The sequence below is a fragment of the Peromyscus maniculatus genome, chromosome 5 (genome assembly GCF_049852395.1).
Source record: "Peromyscus maniculatus bairdii isolate BWxNUB_F1_BW_parent chromosome 5, HU_Pman_BW_mat_3.1, whole genome shotgun sequence".
NCBI classification, from domain to species: domain Eukaryota; kingdom Metazoa; phylum Chordata; class Mammalia; order Rodentia; family Cricetidae; genus Peromyscus; species Peromyscus maniculatus.
In genome coordinates this window covers 97,992,278-98,016,189 of record NC_134856.1, presented here as the reverse complement: position 1 = coordinate 98,016,189, position 23,912 = coordinate 97,992,278, and the positions used below count along the sequence as shown (strand labels likewise).

General features: G+C 42.2%; 1 protein-coding gene across 2 annotated transcripts in view; it reads right to left on the bottom strand.

Annotated features, from left to right (window-relative positions):
* The window catches only part of Gli3 (GLI family zinc finger 3), a 265,800-nt gene that overhangs the window by 6,047 nt on the left and 235,841 nt on the right, over window positions 1-23,912 (bottom strand). For both annotated transcript variants that reach the window (XM_076572945.1, XM_015998713.3), the window contains 4 exons: window positions 11,054-11,203; window positions 9,548-9,712; window positions 4,032-4,322; window positions 638-965 (listed from right to left, as the gene is read on the bottom strand). In XM_076572945.1, the coding sequence (XP_076429060.1) occupies window positions 638-965; window positions 4,032-4,322; window positions 9,548-9,712; window positions 11,054-11,203 (934 nt within the window). The remainder of the gene's footprint in view (window positions 1-637; window positions 966-4,031; window positions 4,323-9,547; window positions 9,713-11,053; window positions 11,204-23,912) is intronic.

The following is a 23,912-nucleotide window of genomic DNA, read 5'->3' as shown; positions in this document are numbered from 1 at the left end:
TTAATGTATGTCTTGTGGGAGCCCTTCTTGGGTTCTTTGTGGCGTTACCCAGCAGGTTTGCATAGAGGATGATTAGGACCATGGGCCTGAGTGCAGGTGTCTGAGATGGTCTGCACTTGGCTGTACTGGGGGATGGTCTGTATGTCAAGTTGCTCTGATTGGTCAATAAATAAAACCTGATTGGTCGTGGCTAGGCAGGAAGTATAGGCGGGACTAACAGAGAGGAGAAATAAAAGTACAGGAAGGCAGAAGGAGACGCTGCCAGCCACTGCCAGGACAAGCAGCATGTGAAGATGCTGGTAAGCCACGAGCCGCGTGGCAAGGTATAGATTTGTAGAAATGCGTTACTTTAAGATATAGGAACAGTTAACAGGAGGCCTGCCACGGCCATACAGTTTGTATGCAATATAAGTCTCCGTGTTTGCTTGGTTGGGTCTGAGCGGCTGTGGGACTGGCGGGTGACAGAGATTTGTCCCGACTGTGGGCAAGGCAGGAAAACTCTAGCTACATTAGGATCTGTGGAGAAACTAACAAATATAAAAGCAAGGGCTCCAGGTCATCTCGGCATGTTCTGGCCACACTTAAAGGAAAGGAAATATCTCGAGTGGACAGACATGTGGTCTCAGGTGGAACTTACCATTTCCTATAAGAGGAGACACCGCAGGGGCTTTGGAGGGTAGAATAGGGTTCAGTCTTGGAAACATTCCATTCACTTGTTTTAGCCTTTCCAGTTTGATGTGCTCCATCCATTTGGTCCCTGCCGGGTTTCTCCTGGCTTGCAAAGCAAGGGCTGTGGTTGCCGTGGAAATGGTCGAGTCCATGATTGGGGTTTCATCGATGGCACTGAGGTCTGCTACACTACCTCCATCAGTCAGAGGAAGCTCGAGCCCACTGTTGGGATAGTTGCTGATGGGGGACTGTTGGCTGCTGCATGAAGACTGACCACCAGGGCTTGGCTGAGATGTCTATCAGGGTCAAGGAAAAAAGAACAACATGACATCAGGACAGGTAAAGGAAAGAAAGCCAAAATGACAGCGCATGCAAGTCAGGACCTGCAGGTTATCAGCAGGTTAAATGAGAAGAAAAGCTATGTGCTGGTGGATGAAGTAGCCTTTGGGCCAAAATGATGATGGCCCACCAGGCTGATGCACAAGGTGAGGTGATGGATGGTAGAAGATGTTAGATGTGGTGTGATCAGAGTTATCAGCCATGGGATCCTGTTTCAAATGTCAACTGTGCAGACATATTTCCTCATTTTCAATTCTATCTCCAGGACATTATTTTTGGGTAAATTTCTTAACCTTTCACCACAGCAGCATTTTTATGTATCTAATGGGATCAATTGTTAAGGGTTGCTATTGGAAATTAACGTAAATCCCTGAGAGCACCTAAGTATAAAGACCTGGTAAAGTTAAAGACAAGGTCAGAGGCTTTAGTAACTACTGTTCCAACTGGGGTTCATTTTTGCTGAGTTATAACACATATATAGGGGATGCTCCATGGAACACGTAATCTCCTTCCAACAAGGGTCCCACTAGGCTCTTCATACCTGGTTCCAACATTATTCTATCTTTTCCTCCCTGCCATATTTTCCCGGCAGTACAGACCTTCAACCAGGGTATGGGTCAAGGCAGCTATGACAGGTAAAACATCAATCACATTGCTTCTGTCACACTCAGAAGGGAAGAAAGGCTGCAATGGATAGTGGCCCTGAGTTTGAATCATGATTTCACTGTTCCTCTCTCAGTGTGTTCTCCAAATCCTAACCAAGCAGACACAGAAAGAGAATTTTCTAACTAATCGAAACTTAATCTTACTGACTAGTCTCAATCAAAGGAAGTACTACTTTCTTCCAGGCCAGGGCTTCTGGGCTAGTAGAAAAAAAGCCTAACCATCTCAGGGTTTGGGAAGCACCATGAGAACAGACCTACAGCACACAGGGTAGTTCTCACACTGCACAACCATCTATGTACAGCTGCAAAGGTACCAACTGATGAAGTCACATCTTTGTAAGAACAAGAAAAGTAATGTTCAGAGAAGTTCAGTGACCACTGCAAATCACAATGTTTAGACCCTCAAGATGGCTAATCTGTGCTCTTATAGTACCCTCTCCAGGGTTCCTATAAAAACTGGAGCTACGAACAGTAATTCTCAGGTGGGATGCACAATTCTGTTAATAAGGTACTTGTAGTGGTAACTCTCTCTGGGAATCCTTTTAGCTCTATTTATTACATATACATACTTTCTTAGCAAGTGCCACATGATACAGTAACTTCACCCTGGGCAACCAAGTAGAGCTAAGGAAGATATGTAAATCTGATCATGAGTATAGAAAGTCTTGCTCAATTATTTTGCCTCAGCAAAGTCTTAAAATACCAGCTCTCCTGGAGGTACTAGGAGTTTTTACAGCTTTGGGTAACTTTCATTCTTTGACAGAACAAGCAGAATACATATGTACATGGATCTGTATATAGGACTATGCTCACACACTTCCACAGAACATGTAAAAAGGCATGGATACTACTGATATGTACTCAGACAATTGCATGAGGTTAAGTTGCTGACAAATTTATCTAGGTCTTCTCCAAACTACACAGTACATTTCTGGTCCCACACTTGAATTTATGCTAGTCAGAACAGCAATTAAGTAGAATTTGAGAACAACTGCTTGGTTGGCTCAGTGTGATTTATTATGAAGACCTAGGATAAAGTAACAATGAGTTTCATCATCTAACCACATTTTTCACATGCTATGTTTGAAGGCACAGAGCTGAGTAATGGTCACCAAAGATACCACAAAGCCATAAGAACTAAAGAAAGATGGAATGGGAAGAAAACTTGCATGTTAAAATGAAAACAAAAAAAGAATAGAGAAGCCAAAATTCCCTCACCTTATTACCCACTGTCCTTAGGAAGTGAGAACAAGACATTTGGGAGCAATAGACAGAAGAGGTGTTGCATTAATAAGAAAAAAGAAGAAAGAATTTAATTTATAGCATGATGACCAAATTAAAGACATGCTTCAAAAGAAATAATATTAGAAATGTAACAGTGTTCATTAATAAATGTCTACAAAGGCATCTGGTATTTAAATGTGTGTATGTACACACAGCAGCTATTGTGGGAATGTGATCACATGACTAGCTTTGAGGAACTTCAATTTTCTCACCTGTAAATATATGGTTCAGTCTTCATCTCTTCAAATGCAATTTTTATAATTTAATTTGTTTATAAATATTTACATATCAAGTCATTTTAAGGTAAACGACTATAAATAATTACTTAGCAATGGGAGGTATCACGGTTTCGGGGGACATGCAGACCATCTCCACTGTCCCCAACCGTTACTGCAATACTTAATAACAGCGCTGATAACATTGTCACCCGCGAATCCCACCCTTGCCATCGTCTCCTTTTGCTCTGGCAAACCCCACATCTGGTGCCTCTCCTCTTCCTCCCCTTCCTAGGACCCACTAGCTCTCCCTGGTCTGCGTGCGGAACTCTGTCCTCACGGTCTCTGCCCCCAGAGCCCGTGGGCAATTCTCCCTCTCTAGAAGGCTTTTCCCAGACTTGTGTTTAAACCCCATCGTCTGAATTGTATTTGTTTTGCAATCTCTGTATTCCACTGAACTGTAAGCAAGCTCCAAAGAATACGGACTTCAGCTTATTCACATTGGGGTCACCAGGGCAAGGAAGACAGAAAACGTATTTGCAGACAAGCTCAAGGAATGATTTTTCTACAGAGTAGCCACTTTGAGGAGATGACAGCCGTGTCTGTCTGCCACAAGTGGTACAGCTCTGTCTGGATCAGTTTTAAAAAGTCAGGTAGGAATCTTAGAAACGCCTAAGCAAAGTTATTTTCTAAGCAGATTAACTTCAAGTGAGCAGTCTCAATCACTGGGCTCATGACCCTCAAATCAGAGTGGCCAGATACAATGAAGAGGGGACAGCTTTGTCCCTAGACATGCTCAGTCGGACTTTCCTCAATGAGCCTGGCCAGCTCTGGGAGAACAGGAGAGTGAATGACATACCATGGGCTTCTCAGCCTTGACTGTCTTCACCTGGAGGCATTCTTCCCGCTTTGAGGTAGTGTTGCTCAACTCCTTCTGCTCACCAAAGGCTCCCTGAGTCGGCCGGCCGGGGGACCTGGACTGTGAGTGGCTACCAGAATCTCTCGGGGGCGGAGGCCGGGGGTGCATGTCTCCACGTTGCTTCTTGGTGACATGAGCCTCAGGACCATGCACAGTCTTCACATGTTTCCGGAGAGAGCTGGGGTCTGTGTAACGCTTGGTGCAGCCAGGGATTTTGCATACATACGGTTTCTATCAAGTGCCACAAAAATGAATTGTCGATGGACGGTTATAAAAGTGATTATGACTTAGCAGTTGTTCATTACAATTCTAATTCTTTCAAAAACTCTTTTGCAATATTCAGATACCTTTCAGGACTAATGACTTAGAAAGGCTATTTGGACACTGCTCAGTGTCCATAGAATCTAGCTTAATAGGGTATTATTTTAGGGAGCCACAAAGTGGTAAAAATGTGTAAATTGCTTTTACATTGTTGAAAGCATTTATGCTGTAAGTGGAAGCATCACGGCTCTCTATCTGTTGATGAGGATAATGGAGGGAGGCTTACCAGAAGATGATATTAGGGCAATTTTATACATCTTGCAGGAGATAGTTTGTATGAAGAAATTTTCTATCTTATCTTGGTTCTGAGATCTAATAATTCTTTGCTTGGCAAATGTGCTATTTGTATACAGGTATTATACTAATAAGAAATAACACCAAACTGCCAGAGCTATTCTCATATTGTTTCACTAAAATGTGCTCCTTTGGGTAGCATTACAACCGCTGGGTGTTCAGGGCTTAAAACCCCCAGAAGGTCTCTGGTCTTTAGAGTTGTAGCCTCATTGTATACCAGCCACACACCCTTTTCCACACACTTCTCAGGACTGGTGAATGGTTTACAGAAAACCAGGACTCCCAGTCTGCTTTCTTCTGATTTTCCAGGTCTACACATAATAGAACTACTTCATGCTAATTTTATTTTCACCTGAGTCAGTGATGATATCTCTTGATTAGTTATAAACATTCTTATGTTTATAACTAAATATTCATATAGATCATAGAACTGTTCCCTTTGTTCTTTACCAATGTGAATGGTGATTTTGTTTCCTTGACTTCCAAAATAATACAGTTTTGGGATGTTGGTATGACTAATGCCAGCCCTGCCTGCCCAAGGGCTCTATGTACACAAACTCAACCAACTTCAGATCGAAAACATTAAACTCACACCTGTAGTGTGAAAACCTTATACTTGCAGTGACCATGAACAGAAACTTTTTTCCTGTTGCTACTCCCTAAACAATATAGCAACTATTTACATAGCATTTATACCGTATTGGGCATTAGAAGTAATCTAAAGTATGAGAGATTATATATAAGTACTGCAGCATTTTACTGAAGAGACTTGCACATTCTCTGATTCTGGTGTGTGTAGAGGTCCTGGGCATGATCTCTTACTGAATGCCATAAAGGCACTATGTACTTTCCATCTCTGTGTACTAGAAGGTAAGCTAGTATATAAGAAATCATCATGAAAAGGCATGATTAAAATAATGTATCTCTAATCCTTGCTAAACACCCTGTCCTGTAGAATGCATGTCTAAAAGATGCTTTTTTTCACTAAAAGCCCAAGACCAGACTGAGTGTAACCTAAAATGCAGAAATTTTGTAATGTAGAGAAGCGAAGATTTCGAACATTATCCTGAGAGACTTCACCTTCAAATGTAAGATTCAGTTGGGTAGAATTGATTCCCATTAACTATAAATTATGTCTACTCAGGAGCTCTGTGATTTGCCGCATATACATGATGAAATGAAAGTACAGGGTTCCATGCATTAGGGACAGAAGAATGGCTGTGACAGTTAGTGCCATTACCTTTACCTGTTTGCACATCAACCCGTGCCTGCTCAGGGCACTGATGGGACAGGCTGTTTCGTCAGCAGAGTGCATGAGGCAGGTAAGTGGGCATAGAACAGAGGCACAGGGAGGGGGCACGGGACATACCCGAAGAGCTACTCTCCCTATGAACACATGCATGTGAATATTAAGATTAGCCTGGAAATGAGGACACAGCTGATGTGTAATGACCACGGAGAAGCTCGTTAGAACTAGCATTTTCAAGACCAATGGCACACATCAGCACACCTGTAACCATGTACCCTTGCATATGAATGTGCACATTGGTCACCTGCAAAAATCCACAAGAACACAGACTCTGGAAGTTTATGCTTTAAAACAAAACACATAAAGACATCTGTGTAGTCTGATCTTGAAATTACATGATAGCAATAAAATGCAATGACAGGCCATGACAAATGGCAGACTTGCTGAGCAGTCTGCTTTTCAGGTCCTGGGTCTTTTAACTTCTGACATGATGGTTACCATTTTGACTTGTATACTCAGGTACTGGTGTAAAGCTGCCAATGCATCTTCTCCTGACCACAGAATTTTTGGTTGGGATAATTAGGTGTCAGTTATTAACATCTGGGGTTAACTCCCAGCTCATGGGTACATAAGGTGTATGCAACTGTGCATGACCCATAGTAAACACTTGCTCAACGGAGCTTTTACTATGAGGAAGCACTTGCTAGGTCTTGAAAACAGACAGTAAGATTCTGAGGAATATAAACAAGGACAAGGAGATGCTAAAATGGAGGGTCGCTAGCAAAGGTTCTGCTCATGAGAGGTCAGACTGGAAGGGCAGCTGGAGCATGGACATAAATGTAGCTTCAGGAAGAATGCAAACTGTATGATCTGAATGGGGAGTTCTTTCAGAGGCCACTGCTTCACAGCCCCAGAAGGGGCAAGGACAAAGTTATGGACAGAGAAATGCCATAATAGCTTCATGTATGGGAATTCCTCCCTGGATCTACTCTGTTGAATTCTCTGCTATACTTGGCATAGCAAAAGGGCTTGGGACATAACTAGCTATCAATCTTTGCTTAGCAAAAAAGTGAAGGCATAAGTAAGAAAATAAGTGCAAGTGAGTATTGGGATTTGTCTATGATGGGCTGACCGACTACAAGAACCTGGATTTCCAACACAAGCCTAACCTGGTGTACTTGAACCCGTCCCAGCTTTCACACTCAAAGCCCAAGCCATGCACACACAACCTAACGTCCATATATTTGAGATGTCCCAGGCTTTCATAACCAAAGCCTCGCATGCATTATAAAGAAAAGTTCTTTGTATGTTTGTGAGTGAACTTTAATTATGTGCTATTATCAAGGTCACCCACTTATATAAGTTGCTCAATCCTGGTAATAACATTATTGGCCAAGACATCCTCCAGTTTCCTGAGACATTTAACTCTCATGTAATCTTATACTTATCTCACCAAAATAAATAACTAGAACATGACACATGTTTTAAGTTCATAAAAGATGAAAAGCTAAGTTAGTAGATATTTGTGCATCCCTGTCTCAATATACACACTGACCAAATTTCTCTGCAGTAGGAGAGGTTGGCCGAAATGAATGCCTTCTTTTACTTATGCATATGAAATATAGCTAACTTAATTACTGTGTTCATTAAATTCCAAGCAAAGGTTTTCAAACTCTATAAATTGAAATCGGGATTGACAGAAAAACAAACTGTATGACTTAGTCTCCCTCACTCAGGATATTTTTCATGTTGTACAATAATTCTAGAACACTCCAAAATCAGTGGTCTCTTATTGCCTCAGCCTCCAGCTGCTGGCAAATACTATTTTGTGTCCATGGATTTGCCCATTCTAGACTCCCTAAAAGGCATAAAACAAAAGCATCAATGACATAGTAGCTATTAAATATAGAAAATGCATTAAAAAAAGGTCCACTGAGGCATTCCTTTTCATTAAAAAAATTTAACCTTATATAATTATGTATGTCTGTCCATGTACCATTTGCATGTAGTGACCACAGAGGCCAGAATGTGTCAGATCCCCTGGAACTGGAGTTACAGATAGTTATGAGCAGCCATGTGGGTGCTGAGAATCAAACCTGGGTCCTCTGTAAGAGCAGTCAGTTCTCTTAAGCACTGAGCCATTTCTTCAGCCCCCTCCCCCAGGGGAAAAAAAAAACATTTTTAACAGAAGAAATGAAATGTGTCACCTCCTCCCCCAATATCTCTTAGGTCATTAACAGGAGATTCAAAATGACCTGTACATCCTTATCATACCATAAGCTTTCGAAAGAGCTGGCATCTGTAGACACACAAGTGTGAGTTTTGAGTGTGACTAGATCTGAATATACATTTTAGACACTGTAGATAATCTTGTTAAAGGTGGTTTTCCTCTCTTATCAGGACTATATTCCCCTGCTTAAAGCCAGGTAGCTCCTGAGCAATGTGGCTCACTTGGTTTAGGGACTGTAAGGTTCTAAGAGAGACTGGTCTCTATCTGATGAGGTCCTAACAGCCACTCAAAGAGTCTCATACCTGTAAACTTCCCCCTTTCCAAGACTGTTTCAAGTCACCCAAAGACACATTTTGCAGGCCTGAACTATGTCCTGTTAGCTATCTCACTTCTACCACAAATGAGGGGAGGGAGCTTTGTTAACCTTGACTTATTAAAGGGACAGTCTACGGAGGAGCCAGTATTTCAGCTACACCTCCAAGGAGACGTTATACATTTGCAGGCAGAGATGTATCAAAGCCTAGCTAAAACAAATCTAAACCATTTTCATTTTTACACTTATCAGTAATCTTGGAACAACTGCCTAAAAAATAAAAGCAATATAACATAAACCAACTACTACGATGAGGCTTCGCTCGCTGTATCTTTTTTTTGTTTTGTTTTGTTTTGTTTTGTTTTTTGTTTTTCGAGACAGGGTTTCTCTGTGTAGTTTTGCGCCTTTCCTGGGACTCACTTGGTAGTCCAGGCTGGCCTTGAACTCACAGAGATCTGCCTGGCTCTGCCTCCCGAGTGCTGGCTGTATCTTAAGTAACTGACTTAAGTTTTAGCTGGGTTTCTAAGACTGCCTTCCAAGATCCTTTGGAATCTAGACTGTCTAAAAACTTTATTTAAGCTGTTTGCTCCCTGGAAATAATTTTAGAAATGATGCATGTGATGATACTTCATTCTCCAAGAAAGCAAATCAAGAGTGTAAACTTTCAGCCGTGAGCTGTCACCTGCCAGTGTGATGGCTCTGAATCTCTTCAGTCAGTACAGGGTCTTACTTTGTGTGGATGCAGCCTAGCAGAGTAGGCAGGGTGAATTCCAAGTTAAATGCTACTACTGTCTGGCCAGTAGGTGGCAGTTCCAAGCAACAGGAAACTAAGTTCAGAAAGGGTTTTATAAAATTTCCTCTTCATCTGCATTACTCTCCAAGCAGGGTCCATCCTTGAGGCCCCAAACCTTCACTTGCAGGGTCACAGCCCACTCATAGTGAGAGCAGCCCAGAGAAAACAAAACAGAACACACCTACTTTACCATGCATATTCCACAAGAAGGCTCATTGTTTCTGCTTGCAGCTTTGGATCCATGGAGGAGGCTTACCTCATTGGAATGCGTTCTGTTTTGGTGCTTAGCCCGATCTGAAGCATTGGAGAAAGCCTTGTTGCAACCCTCATGCTCACAGACGTATGGCTTCTCTCCAGTGTGAGATCTCAAGTGCGTTTTCAGGTTTTCTAATCTCGAGTAGGCTTTTGTGCAACCTTCAAACTGAACACAACAGGTAAATCTGGACCACTCTACACAATAGAAGCTGCAGCTTGTGCTTAACCCCCTCTCCAAGTGGATAAAAACTTGACCTTTCAAGGGTCAGCAGCTTTTCAAAACCGTGGAACAAAACCCCACTAAACTCTGCATTTATTGGGATTCAGATGTGGCTTGGGGCCCTTGAAGACAAAGCATTGTCAGTGCCTGTAAAACTCCTGAAGGCTTTTTTTTCCCTTTCCTATTTTTTTTAATAGACAGCTCAATGTGGACAATGAATTTCATTATCTGTTCACTGATCTCCTCCAATTCCCACTGATTTCAGATTCAGCACAAAGTTCATTAATATGGCTTTGTGTCTATACAAAGCCATGGAATTTGATCATGTTTGTAAAGGGCCTTTAAGATGTAAAGTACCAGGGCTGTGCAGTGCTCAGAGCACCCCCTGAGAGAAAGTGCAGTCTCACTGCAGCCCCAGTCCACTCCAGAGGCTTACACTCTAGCATGGAGACTGAGCAAAGAGTGAGGAGAAATGATGGCCCAGAGTGGCTGAATATGCAGTACCCAAAAGGCCTGAGATAAGAAGTGCCTTGAGTTTTCTTACATTTTAGCAAGCATATATGCATGTACATTTTGAGACACCATGGAGACAGACAATAAGCTCATCTGTGCTTTATTTTAACATACACGCACAGATTAATAATAATGTTATACAACAGTTCTACTGCACCTGTGTGGTGATTCCAAGTGGCTACATAAATGGGTTTTTTTTACTTGGAACATTATGTTTGCATCTAGAGCCCTGTAAAGAGCAGTTAAGTGCTCTTCCATGAGCTACATCCCAAACCCATCATTTGTTTTTGATAAAGAATGCTCAACTTAGGGTCCGTAAGATGGGTCAAAGTGCAAGCTGTGTAAACCTGACTACCTGAGTTTGATACCTGTAACCCATATAAAAGTGCAAAGAGAGAATCAACTTTCAAAATTGTCCTTTGACCCCTACATACACAAATAATAAAATTAAACTGAAAAACACATCAACCTTGTGCTTTGTGCTGCAGCATGCTGAATTGCGGGGTTATGGCAGACACAGAAGCCATGAGCACATGGAGTCAGCCACCTTATGCTCGCTTGCCACTATGCAGAGATGTCCTGTCTAAAGCTCAACTTGAAGGCACTTTCCCTGGACAGTGCTCCATCTCGCTTCTAACTACCACCCAACTACCATTTCAGGACCTGAGGTCACTAGCATGCAAAACCCTTGAGAATGCTAGGAAAGACCTATAGAGTGAAGTGTCACACTCGCCTGCGGGAGGGGACACGGAGGCTGCCCAGGTGTGTACTCACTGTACATTTGTGAGGCTTCTCGCCAGTATGTCTTCTCATGTGCACTACCAACATGTACTGGGCTTTGAAGGGTTTCTGTTCTCTTGAACAATCAAGCCAGCGACACACAAACTCCTTCTTTTCTCCATGAATATGGTCATTATTGATATGCTGGGGTTGAGAAAAAGAGAAATAAAATCAAAATGTATTAGGCATTTCTCAAAACAACAAGTAAAAAGGTGAAAAAAAAAGTTCAAATTTTAAGCGTTGAAAACACATGAATAACTTCACTACATCATGGTTAAAAAAGAAAATCTAGTACACACATCTCTAAGACAGACTTGCTGATGCTAACTGACTGTGTAGCCAGCATGGGCGACTCTACTAGGTGTAGGCTTGGCATCCAGAAAAATTACTTGAGACTGAAATCTAGAGAGCATAGGTTAAGTCTGAGCTGTGCAACGAGCGTGTGTAAAATAGGGTGAGCTGCTGTGTACTCTCTGTTCTCCACTGGCCGTGAGCATAGGACTGCAGGTGTTTCCTGTGTGTGTGCGCGTGCGTGCATGCGTGCGTGTGTGTAGGGGGGTTGTGTACAGTAACACACATGCACCCCAGACAAGGCCTAAGAAAATGCAGCTTTGGTTCAGGTCGAGAACAATCCCTTCTTGAATAATAACCACAGAGAACAAGGTGCTAAGGAAGACAATCTGCGATGGTCATCCAAGAATTCGTTGTTTCTCAGTCACTGTTTCCATCCAGTTTTGGAAGTCTATTAATAGGGCACATTTTTTTCTCAGATTGTTATGATCACGATGGCTTCACTTGCTCACATGTGTGTGTATACTACGTGGGAGCCTGGTATCTGTGAAGATCAGAGAGAGGATTAGGTCCCCAGGAGTTATGGATGATTATAAGCCGCCGTGGTTGCTGGGAACCAAAGAATCCAGGTCCTCTGTAAGGCAGTAAGTGCTCTTAACCACTAAGCTAATGGTTCTCAACCTTCATAATGCTGCAATCCTTTAATAGAGCTCCTTGTATTGTGGTGACCCCCAACCATAAAATTATTTTTGTTGCTAGTTTATAATTGTAATTTTGCTACTGTTATAAATTGTAATATAAATATCTGTGTTTTCCTATAGTCTTAGTGGACCCCTGTGAAAAGGTCATGTTAGCTGCAACCTTACAGGGGTCACAACCAACAGGTAGAGAACCACCGCCTTAGGGTAAAGGGATGAAAAAGTTCTTCTAAACAAATGGAACCAATCTACCCCAGTCAATTTTTTTTTTTTTTTTTAAATGAAGGTAAATTTCCCCAAATTCCTCATCCGTTCAAGGCTCTAGAGTCAGTCTGAATCTACATCTCTAGAAGGGCGTGTGAAGTGTCTTCCAACAGGAGACATGAAAACCCTCCAGCAGTATCTGGGAAGGTGCAAGGGAGCTCTCCAGATACAACTACTGTGGACATGTCTGGAGTGCCAGTGGCACATGCTGGCAAACGCCAGTACTTGGGAGCCAGAGTGAGGAACACTGCCACCTGAAAACTAGACTGGATCACTCAGCGAGACCATTTCTCAACACCCAAATCAATTAAGGCCTTCTTTAGAAAGCTTAGTACACTACTCAAATGTCCAGTTCTAGACTATCAGAGATTTTTATCCCGTTGTTATTCACTGGCCAAGCTATGTTTTATTTGCCTTACTTTAAGGTTACCAGGCACACATTTTCAAATATACAGATATGCATCCCTTAAAATTCATCCAGTAATTAAAGTCATTGAGTTCTGCTGTAGTAGTGACCCAGCATGTGATATGTGCCTCTGAATGCTCCAGCTTGGAGATCTAGTGGTAATTTTCTGCTACCAGAATAGGCCTTCTTGATTATTCTTCTAGGTAGCTGATTGCCCGAGGATAAAAATTTGCATGAAAAAAATTCTGGGTTGTTTCTAGAGGTTAGAGCTGGATAAAAGCAGAGAAAAGAAGTCTTTGCTCTCCTCTCCTTGAGCAGCGATCAGAATGCCTGACGAACTGCAAGCAGTGAGCAGCATGTGACAGCATACACGGAGACAATCTTATCATGTGGGACAGTGTGCAGAAGACCAATGTGACAGCAGAACTGGTCTCTTGCGGGACTTCCTATCACAAACCAGCTGTCCTAGGAAGTAGTATCTTAGACAGTGCAATCGTGCACATAATCCATCCATAAAGTTGTGCATCACAGGAAATGCAATCCTGCAATGGAGAGTCTGGGTCAATCATAGTGGCCTGCAAACTGCTCAGGATGGTCCCAAATGTGACCCAAAGGACTTTTGAGGTGAAGTCTGCATGCATCTACAACATTTTGTGAGAGGAAAAAAATAGATGAGCACATAGGACCACACCATAAAACTGCTACTTTTTCAGTTTTCCCCAGTTGTTGAAAATTAACAAATTGGCCCTTGTTATAAGATACATGGCAAGAAGACAGGGAACAGGGAGGAAGGAAGAAAAGACATGGAGAGAGGAGGATGAAATACAGAGAGAGGAAAAGGAAAGATTGTAACTGGAAAATGCAATTCCATTTGTGCTGAACAGCTTCCCAAGTTGCATACACTCATCCACACTGTGTCCTGATGCTTGGCCGTTACACGGTGTTTGTTGAGTTGATCTGATCTATGCAGCAAAGGAAATAGTACCAGCAAAAGATATTGCCCTGAATACTTGTTTATCTTAATGCAACTTTGCTTCACCTGGTATTTAATGTACAGTACTACTTCATTACTATAGAGTTACTCTCAAGAATCAAAAACAAGATTTTAAAGCTATCCAGACATGGCCCACTCTTCCCCTGGGGAAGCGAAGGGATACAATGATGGGGATGGTTCTCTCTCATGCCTTCAGGGTGGCTGGTGTGTGGTAAGCCTTTTGCACTAGGCCCAGAGATGGGGAGTGAGGCAGAAATAATTCCTGCCCTAAGGAAATTACAGTCTCCTGGAGGAAAACAGATAATAACTTAAATTACTGTATAATTACAGCTGTGATAAGCATTATGAAGGGAAATAATGGGTTTCATAAAAACACATAACAGGGGTCCAAGATCAGTGCGGCACATCAGGGATCAGGGGTCAGTTCAAATGAGACTGCACTGAAAACAGAATCTGGAAGCCGAATGGAGCACCACCAGGTGTGTGGGTCAGGTGGAGAGTGGCAGAAAGTGACACAGAAGCACTCACTGAAGGTCAGATCCCAGTGCCTTTGAGGACGGCGGTGAAGCCGCAGACAGAGAGAAAGAACTTGCCAGGCAGACCTGGCAGGCTCCAGGCACTGCTGCCGTTGGGCATGGTGAGAAGGCACAGGTTTTCCGCGGGTTAAAGGGACATTGCTCAGACAGTCAGGCATGGGCTAGCTGGCCAGGACTCTTCTTCAAGTCTCCAGCAAATAAGGTTGTGGGGCTGTACCCAAACAACACAGGCCTTGCGTGCCTACCCCATCGAGGACGCCAGGATAAAGTAACTGGAGCTACTCGGGAAGCCATCTGAGCAGCAGAAGGAGGTACCAACAGTGGGTGAAGTATAATGAAAGGCTCAGCTTCCTCTGTCCTGCTGACACACCAGAAGAGTTGGACATGAGTGGTCTTCTGTGGCAACCTGGTACCTAGTACTTTCATGTGACGTGGAAGAGGAAGGAAAACATTGTCCAGCTCTGTAGACACTCCCTGCCAGTGACAGGGAGATGACAGCTCTGGAATGGGCCTAAGCTGGACATACTAGGTCCTGAAAGTGCTCAGGACCTTAAAAGTCTGCATTTAATAGTACTGAAAGATTTGTCTCTAAGCAGGGAGAGCCAGCAGCATGTGAAGGAGAACAGTTGTAGGGAACAGCAGCAATGTTCATGCTTCATCTGAGGGGCATGCCAAACTGAGTGTGCTGTCATCTCTATATGGGGAGGGGCAAGGAGGATTTGTGTTGGATAATTAAAACTCCGTATTCTGCAGACTAGTTTCTTGGGATTGTCTCCTGCCCCTGTAAGAGTAGACCCCAGTCTCAATATGTTTTATAATTCTCCTGAAACTGCTCTTAAATCCAAACTTAGAGATTATACGTGTGTGTGTGTGTGTGTGTGTGTGTGTGTGTGTGTGTGTGTGTGTGTGTGTGTATAAAGGAAATCCAATAGTCTATGGGGGAAGTGAACAGCCTCATCTCAGAGGGTGTAGTCAGTTACCATAAGGAAATAGAGAGGAATCTCTCTGACTATGTAAGACTTTCAAATGTGTTTAACACTTAGGAGGCTTTTACGATCTAGAAATGAATTATAAATTTAAATTCTAAGGAATCATAAACCCCATGTGGTTGTAAGTTTTAAATAGTTACTTTTTTTTAAGAGTAACTGTTTGGTCTCTGTGGCTATTGGTCACATGAACACTCAGAACAGTAGGACACTGGTGGCTTCAGTAGTACACTGTGTGCCTTGCGCAGGTCATTTGCCAATTTGGGCCTTAATTATCTCATTTGTAAAATTATAGTGACAACCTTACATATATAAGGGGCAAGCAAGCTTTTCCTGTATAAATCCAGACAGGAAGTATCAAGGCTCTGTGGTCCAAGCACCTCTGTCACCAGGTACAGACTCAATGAGGAAGTGAGCCATTTACTTAGAGATGTCAGAAATTCGCCCAAGACAAAAGTATTTCTTAACATTTTCTTTTAAGTTTTTTAAAGCCATAAAAAATGAGCCTTAGCTGATAGGCTCAGCTCAAGGGCTACATACAGACACACACACACACACACACACACACCAAACCAGGCAGTGGTCTGGATCTGACCTATGGAAACCATCATTTTCTTGCCCCCAAATTAGATGATTTCAAAGGCTTCCATCTTATTCTCAGGTTATTTCTCAAACATGAAAAAGTACAAGTAGAAAGAGCTAGGTTTTCATGCTCAAGAAAAGAATTAAGAAAGGAATAAAGACCAGGTTGCTAGAAAAAAAAAAGTGTCCAGGAAAGGGATAGGGTTCAGCCACAAACACCTCACTATATGCATCATTTTCCTAGGTTTGGGTCAAGAGTGCACTCATTTCTCTCTCTAAAATCCCGAGGTCACTAAGAGTAACACACAATGAATAGACAATTGACATTGGACAGGCAGACTGATTCCATGTGAAGCTGGCCTGAAAATCAATGGCTGTGAGTTTATTTGTGGTTTTGCTGAAAATTTGACTTCCTAACAGTGACAATGTTAATCAAATATATAAATAATTTAATTGAAGGGAAAATAATGCATGATTAAATTCTAAACCAATCCAACACTACGACATGCAATTTGCCAGAGGCCCAAGAACCAGAAAGAGATAGATGGTATAAATTACTATGCTGTGTACGTGAACCACTCTAAATGTTCCCTGTCTGAATAAACAGGGGAGACTGGGACCAGCACATTCCCCACAAAGGCTAAGTCCAATGATGGGACTTCCAGTTGGAACTTCATCTGGTCTAGGCTATGGTAGTTGATTTGGGTTACATAACCCAAATCGTGATCAAACTAAAAGTCGATATTTACCAACTGTGATCATGCCTTTAGCAGAATGAGCCAAGGTCCATAATTACATTTTCCCCAACTCTGGTCTGGGAGAGCCTAGAGAAAGGCAGAACTCAGCAGCTTGCTTGCCAATGGAAGAAGTGGAAGGCAGCTCTTTATTTCAAGGGATTTTCTTTGGGAAGCTCTGCCCCAATTGTCAACCAAGGAGACTTGGAGAGGGGCAGAAGAGAGACCTGAAGGGAAAGGGAAGAGGAAGCTTTTCTTTTCACTAGCATAAGTAGAATGGAAGCCTACAATGGACTTCACTGAGCTAATCAGGGTCCTTTCTTCTTGCTTCATTATGTGAGTGAGTTCAGAGCGGGCAGTTTTCCTAACCTTCCAGCTGAAACTCACATGCGGCCCATCCACTCTGGGTGCGCACACAGCCTTATAGAAAGCTGCTATTCAATCAGTTCACGAAGCTTGGAGGTGCGTTCTGCTTTTGTTCTGCCTCCCTCTCTCTGGGCCAGATTCAATTTCCACTTGGAAAGCACAGCTCTCTAGATAAGTAGGTTCCGTTCTTAGTAACTCCCTAAGAGGAGAAGTTATAGTACTCTTCAGAGCTGTGCAGAACGGTCACTCTCCCCACCTACTGCCTAGGGTGACTCACTGATTAGTGGAGACAAACTCTGGCTGCCTCCCAAGCCTGTTTTCTCTAGTCAGCAGGAGCGGATTCCTCCCACTGCTGCCATGAAAAAAATCCCTAGGAAGCACACCCAGAAGCAGCAATGGCGGGGCAAGCAAGCCTTGAACCCTTAAAACAACAGCCAGCGCCATTCCATCCTTTGTATTTACTCACTGTGCTGGTCTTCCTGTCACCACCCGGTTCCCAAATGACACAGCATTTCCACCACGCTAAAAGACTCTCACATGTGTGTTGTCAAGTTTTTCACAGCACAAGGGATATGGGAAAGCATCAAAGATGGTCCTTCTGTAAAGTGTATGTGATTCTGTCTCTCTCACACACAGTATTATGGATAGGCTAGAAAAGGGACTACATAGTAGTGTTCCATGAATAAATACCAAGGAAAGTGCAGCTGAACCACAGGCCTACAGTTCTCAGGCTCCATAGTTTCTTGCTGTGGCCGGGACACTTGCTCTCCCTTAGTTTTCCGTAAATGCTCTGGCCACATATTTTGTATGTAGACCCACCAACATGCCATTTGGATGTCATGATCACATTTTACATGGAACCCATGGCAGTTGTCCTGCCTCAGCCTCCTGAGAGCAGGTGTAAGCCATCATACTTTGCCCCATGCTTCTATTTTCAAAAGGAAGGAATAAAACAGAAACATTTAAAACAGAATGCCAAACTGGAACTATCTGATGCTTCCTGAATCTTCCCATTGCCGGACTAGTTCATGAATGGGGCTGCCGTGAAGGCGTGCACACAATGGTCACTTCTCAGGTTTGGTGAAGAGTTAGGCTAGGGCAGCTTTCTCTCCTGGTATAAGATGAGGCATCAAGAAGAAAATGATCTTAAGAAAAAACTCAATCTCAATCTGTTTCCTGGGTTTATACATCTATCATCTCTTGACTTAGCTTCCCAGAGACATCTGTGGAAAGGTGGGAAAGGAGAAAGTGATTTAGACTTCATTAAAATTGAATGCACAATAAAACCAGTATGGAAGAGAGATAGAAATGATGTACCTAAAAGAAAAGCAAATTCCCTAAGAATTCCTCCCACTTTACATCTGAGCTCAGCTGACATCTTCTTGTGGGCATTACTTGATAAGCAGTATTTCTGAAAAGTTCCATGACTGTCATGGCTTGGATTATGTTAGGGACACATTGTGATTGGATTCCTTAAAGCATTAAGAGGCAGAAATAGAAAAACGGTGCAAATCGCAAACTATCAGGGCTGAAATAGGCCTTATATATCAATATGCACTTTAATTTCAGATAAACAAAATAATTGAAATTGTTTTGGTGGCACCTGTCAATCTTTCAAACAGATTATTTAAAAAGCTCCAGCAGCTTGCTGTGGGAGGGGTAGGCTCCCAAGACTTCACAGAGTGACTGCTGCAGCTCTAGCTGGTTAATAAAAATTCTGACACACTATGAAACCAACCAGGAAAACATCAGGAACTTAGAAACAGCACTTTAAAAAAATAGAGAGAATTTCCAATTTCTGGTCTGTGAATGTTAAGTATTAGGTGAGACTGAGAAACCTGTGCTTGCTGGTTAGAAATGAATGAATGAGTCTCTGTTGACAGCTGTCTGGCACAATTATGCAACATAATCATTTCTTTTATGGGTTAAAAAAAAGCACAGTTCTTTAAAGGCAAACATGATCTGTGAATGAGGGGCTCTGCTTTAAGAACAGAAATGAATGGGATTAAAACACAAATCCCACCCCACTCCCTGCAAACCAACACCGAGGCAGGCTGGACACACATTCCATAGAAGCAAAAACCCACTGTCATTCACAGGTAAAAATAAAAGTAGACAAGGAATAGTGAGGTTCTGGCACACATTATGATACAGATGAACACTGGGGACACGCTGAGTGAAAGAAGCCATGGAGCAAAGCAAAAACGGTGCGCGGTAATTCCCTAAACTCCAGGCTAAGTAAACCTATGCAGAATGAAAGCAGATGGCTACCTGTGGGTGGGATCCATGGAGAAAACAGAGAATGCTAACTGAGAACTATGGGGTGATAGAATGGATTCAACAGACAAAATCGCCGTATACTTTAAATGGGTGAATGATACAGTGTATTAATTATATCTCAATAAAGGTATCACCCACTTACACACAAAGGAAAAAAAACCCACCAACATCTATTCTGTAATGGAATCTGAGGAGGATGTGAGGAAGCAGCAAAAGCAACAGAAGGAAGAGTACATGGTTTGTGACCTCCCCAGGGCTTCCCTTCTGTAGAGACCAGGGGTGGGATCTGACAAGGGGTGGGATCTGACAAGGGGTGGGATCTGACAAGGGGTGGGATCTGACAAGCGGCTTTCCACACTAGCTCAAGGCTCCATGTAAGCTCCTGACCCAGTTCTTTTCTCCCTGATAGGATGAGTTGAAATACATTCTGAAGACAGTATTTCCTGGTAGATTCTATACGGGACTCACAGTGAGCAATGTGGGAGCTGCATGGGAATCATGCCTGCCTTTTCTGTCCCTTCCACAGCTTTTAAGTTGTGAAGGGGAGTGGAAAAAGAGAGGGGAAATTTTAAACTTGAGTTGTTAACAAAGCCAACCCCCAAATATCACAAACTAACATCAGTTCCAGTCAGGGAATGTGAAATAATGCACAATTAGAAAAAACAGAACCCTACTCCACACTACATCCAAGCACTCTGGATTCAGACTCTCATAGACCTGCTTGCTGTTATTTCAAAGCATGAATATCCAGGAAGGTATCAACCTGTGAGGTATAACAAAGTTTTTCTATTTGATCCTCTACCTACCCTAAGAATGCCTAGATTCATATAGAGAAACAGTTACTGATGAAAGGGTAAGCTATCTTAAACATAAAGAAAACCAAATTTTTGAGCCCTAAAAAATTTGTTTGTTTGTGATAGAGATTGACTGTAGGGCATATACAAGTGTTCTGCCAACATGCTGCACCATCTTCTCTTTTAAACTAACTAACTAACTAAGTAACTAAGTAACTAACTAAGAGCAAGAAGCTACCTCAGACGGTTCCTGCCTGGGTTGGCCTTGGATTTGTGATCTTTGTCTCCCAGCCTCCTAATTAGCTGGAACTATACCACCAGGTACCCACAAATGACAGTTTTAAAAAGAAGCAGAAAAAAAAAAAAACACCCATAAAGCAAAACAACAAAAATCCTCATTACCAATACTGTTTAGTAAAAGTTGACAAAGAGAAAGTCCCATTCAACAGTCTGTTAAGGACCTGGGACTTCTCTAAAGCTTCAAATTCTTAGCTGGTTTACTGAAACATACACATCACTCTTCTCACTTACAGTTTAATAAGGAGACTGTTCTACAAGAAATTTTCAATGTCTTAGCCACACATGGTGGAGAGCACCTGCAATTCCAGCTCCTGGAAGGCTAAGGCAGGAGGCCTGGAAGTTTGAGGCCATCTTGGGTTACATAGTGAGAATGTACCACAAAACAATAATATAATAACAACAATACTTTTTGAAACAAAACAAAACAACTTTTCAGTTTCTATGCTGTCAGGGGCTAATATTCAAATGCCATTAAGATGTTATCTAAACATCTGACCTGTCTTCTAGGAGGTACTGGGCACATTTACCTACTTACACCCCACCCTCCTACTTTGTTGTAGGGAAGATGACAGAACCACAAAATCTTTTAAAGCAAAGCTGATCTGGGCTTAACTACCCAGAAGAAAGACAGCCAGGGGTTAGCTTGAAAGAGCTGAACAGTACTCAAATTCTACAGATTAGATGGAAAAGAATAAATACTCTACCTAGAGGAAGAAGATGGTGCTAATTCTGTTATCATGGAAACGATAAATAATTTAGAAAATCATCTTCTAAAAGACTCATCTATTTCATTTCTTTGCAGTGAACGGACCCAGCAGGCACATGGTTTCCACCCTGTACCAGAGCTGTAGAAGAGGTGGAGGAAAGGCTCTGTTCCCTAGCTGCTCCTCAGCTCAGCTCCCAAAGCAGCCAGCAAAACAGCCATAAAATACAACCTCTCCCAGGGACTGGAAGAACTCATCATTCACTTGTGTGGATCATGCCCAGAAATCCAGCGTGTCTAGGAAGCATTACCAAACCCGGACACCAAGTGTTTGCCAAGGTTGAGTTTTCAGAAGCATGACAGTGTCCCAGATTATGAAAATCCTCCCACACCATGTAGCTTTCTCCAAAAACAGGAAGGTGACTGGAGTTTGTCTTTACATGGCTTATGTATATAGCTGCATCTATTGAAATAATTCTTATTTTGTTATAAAACATTGAAAAGTAAGTTGGAAAGTCATAAAACTATAATAGCAATTCTTGGATTTTAAAGTGCTTGATTCTCTCTCTCTTTTACACACACACACACACACACACACAAACACACATACACACACACACCACAGAGCTCTAAGAACGAAGAAAATTCATACTTTATGCCTCCTTGAATACAAAACAAATACAAACTTTAACTCTTTGAAATGTAAGATGTAAGCCTTCCATTACCTAAAAGTATACAAAATGTTAACTAATCTTTACTTTATGATCCCAGGAATCCACATGGAGCTAGGCATACAGGAACATGTAAGAGGGTTAACACAGAGTATGATTATGAGAAAACTAACAATTTAAATGTGAATGGAAAAAATGAGATCTAGCTTTTAGTAGGCAGCTACTTTCTCCAGGCTTCCTCTACCATACTGAATTTTGATTCTGAACATCACAACCACCAGCCCTTGAACTTTCACAGCAGTTTAAATGCTCTCTATCATAATCTGATCACTGGAACATTTTTCCAATAGGTTTAGAGGCATTTAGGTTTCAAATAGATTTGGATAATCTAGTTCTAATAGTTTAGGAAAAGTCAAGAATTTATTCCCTTTTAAGGGATGGACATGTGTGTGTGTGTGTGTGTGTGTGTGTGTGAGAGAGAGAGAGAGAGAGAGAGAGAGAGAGAGAGAGAGAGAGAGAGAGAGAGAGAGAGAGAAAGAGAGAAAGAGAGAAAGAGAGAGAGCAGAGACAGAGAGCACAGGTGGGCTCATATGCGCCTCTGGGGGATATGGAAACAGGACAATGGTGTTTTGCTCTACTATTTTAAAAGAGGGTCTTCCACCGAACCAGAAGCTTTTGTTTGGGTGTGGCTGGCTGGCCAGCAAGCTCCTGTATCCACATGTCTATGCCAATTCTGCAGTTATAGACACCTATAACCATAACTAGCTTTTCTCATGGGTACTGGGGATTCAAACTCAGCAAGTACTCGTATACACTAAGCCATCTCCTCAGCCCAAGAATTTGAAAAGTAAAATTATTTAGAGAAGAGGTTGAAAAATCATTTTCAAAAGTCATAGACCAACCACATTCCTGGACAGTATTCTGCCTAAAAGTGTTCTGCCAATCACATTGCTGAAACAGTCTTACATGAGAAAGTGTTGGGAGAACGTTGAGTAGTTAATAAGAGATTAGATGTTTGTGTGTGTGTGTGTGTGTGTGTGTGTGTGTGTGTGTGTGTGTGTGTGTGTGTACAGGAGGATATCAGGGACTGCTGACAGAAATACAGATAAATCTTATAAACGACAGTAAGAAAAGGAGGAGATATGAAATCAGGGAAAATCTCTTTGAAACCCTGCCCACCTTCCCCACTGTGTTGACTCTTTCACTACTAACTCCAAGTTTATTTAGAGCATAACAGTTATATACCAAGCACTGAAGAGGCATGATGAAGTAAGACATGCCCACTGGATCTCATCAGAGACTGGCTCCCGCGATGCAGGAAGGAATGCTATCTAAAAACTAGCCTTAGCATCACAGACACCCATGCTCTGCAACTAAACAGTAAGACACTTGGGTAAATGCATTGTTCCTTTCCTCTCTCACATCCTCACCCCATGAGAAATGAGCATGATTACTGAGCAGGGCTCCTCAGGTTCACGTCATTAAATCAAAGGGTGGGGGAGACCTTGGGACACTGTGCCACACACTCTTTTCACCATGTAAGACTCTTAATCTTGGCATTTTCCAGTCTTTTTCTTCACCAACCACTCCTAAATGTTTCAATCTGTTAGTGCTGCCGTATCCAAGTAGATTTATAACATTCCTTAAGTAATATAAGTACCAACTTTATTTCATCATCAGACTGTAATTTTCTATACCCCTAGTAGAAGTCAGACTTTATAGGAGGGATGCAGGTTTGGTTATTAGTTTATATGCACTAATTGTGTGTTGTGGACAATAAAACCAACTACAGCAAAAGTCTGAGATAATACTTGAAATGAACAAGTAATTAAAATGGGAAATGTGCAAACAAACAAACAAACAAAAAGGTTAGGAGGGCTACGAAACCGAGCTGAATCCAGAGTGACGAGAGAAATAAATTATGCTATGCTGGGAAGTGATGTCACGTATGGGGAAACTATAAGGGGTGACCAGTGTTCTAGGATACTTAGATCTCAGGTAAACAAGTATTGTTAAATAGATTTTTATTTATGTATATGTCTGTTTCTCTGTGTGTATGCCATATGTGAGCAGATGGCCATGGAGGCCAGAAGAGGGCATCAGATTCCCTAGGCCAGGAGTTCAATGTGGTTGCATGCTGCCTGATGTGTGTCTTGGGAACCCAAATTCAGGTCCTCTGCAAGAACAACATAAAAACTCTTAACTGCTGAGCCATCTCTCCAGCCGTAGCAACCCAGATTTGAATCAA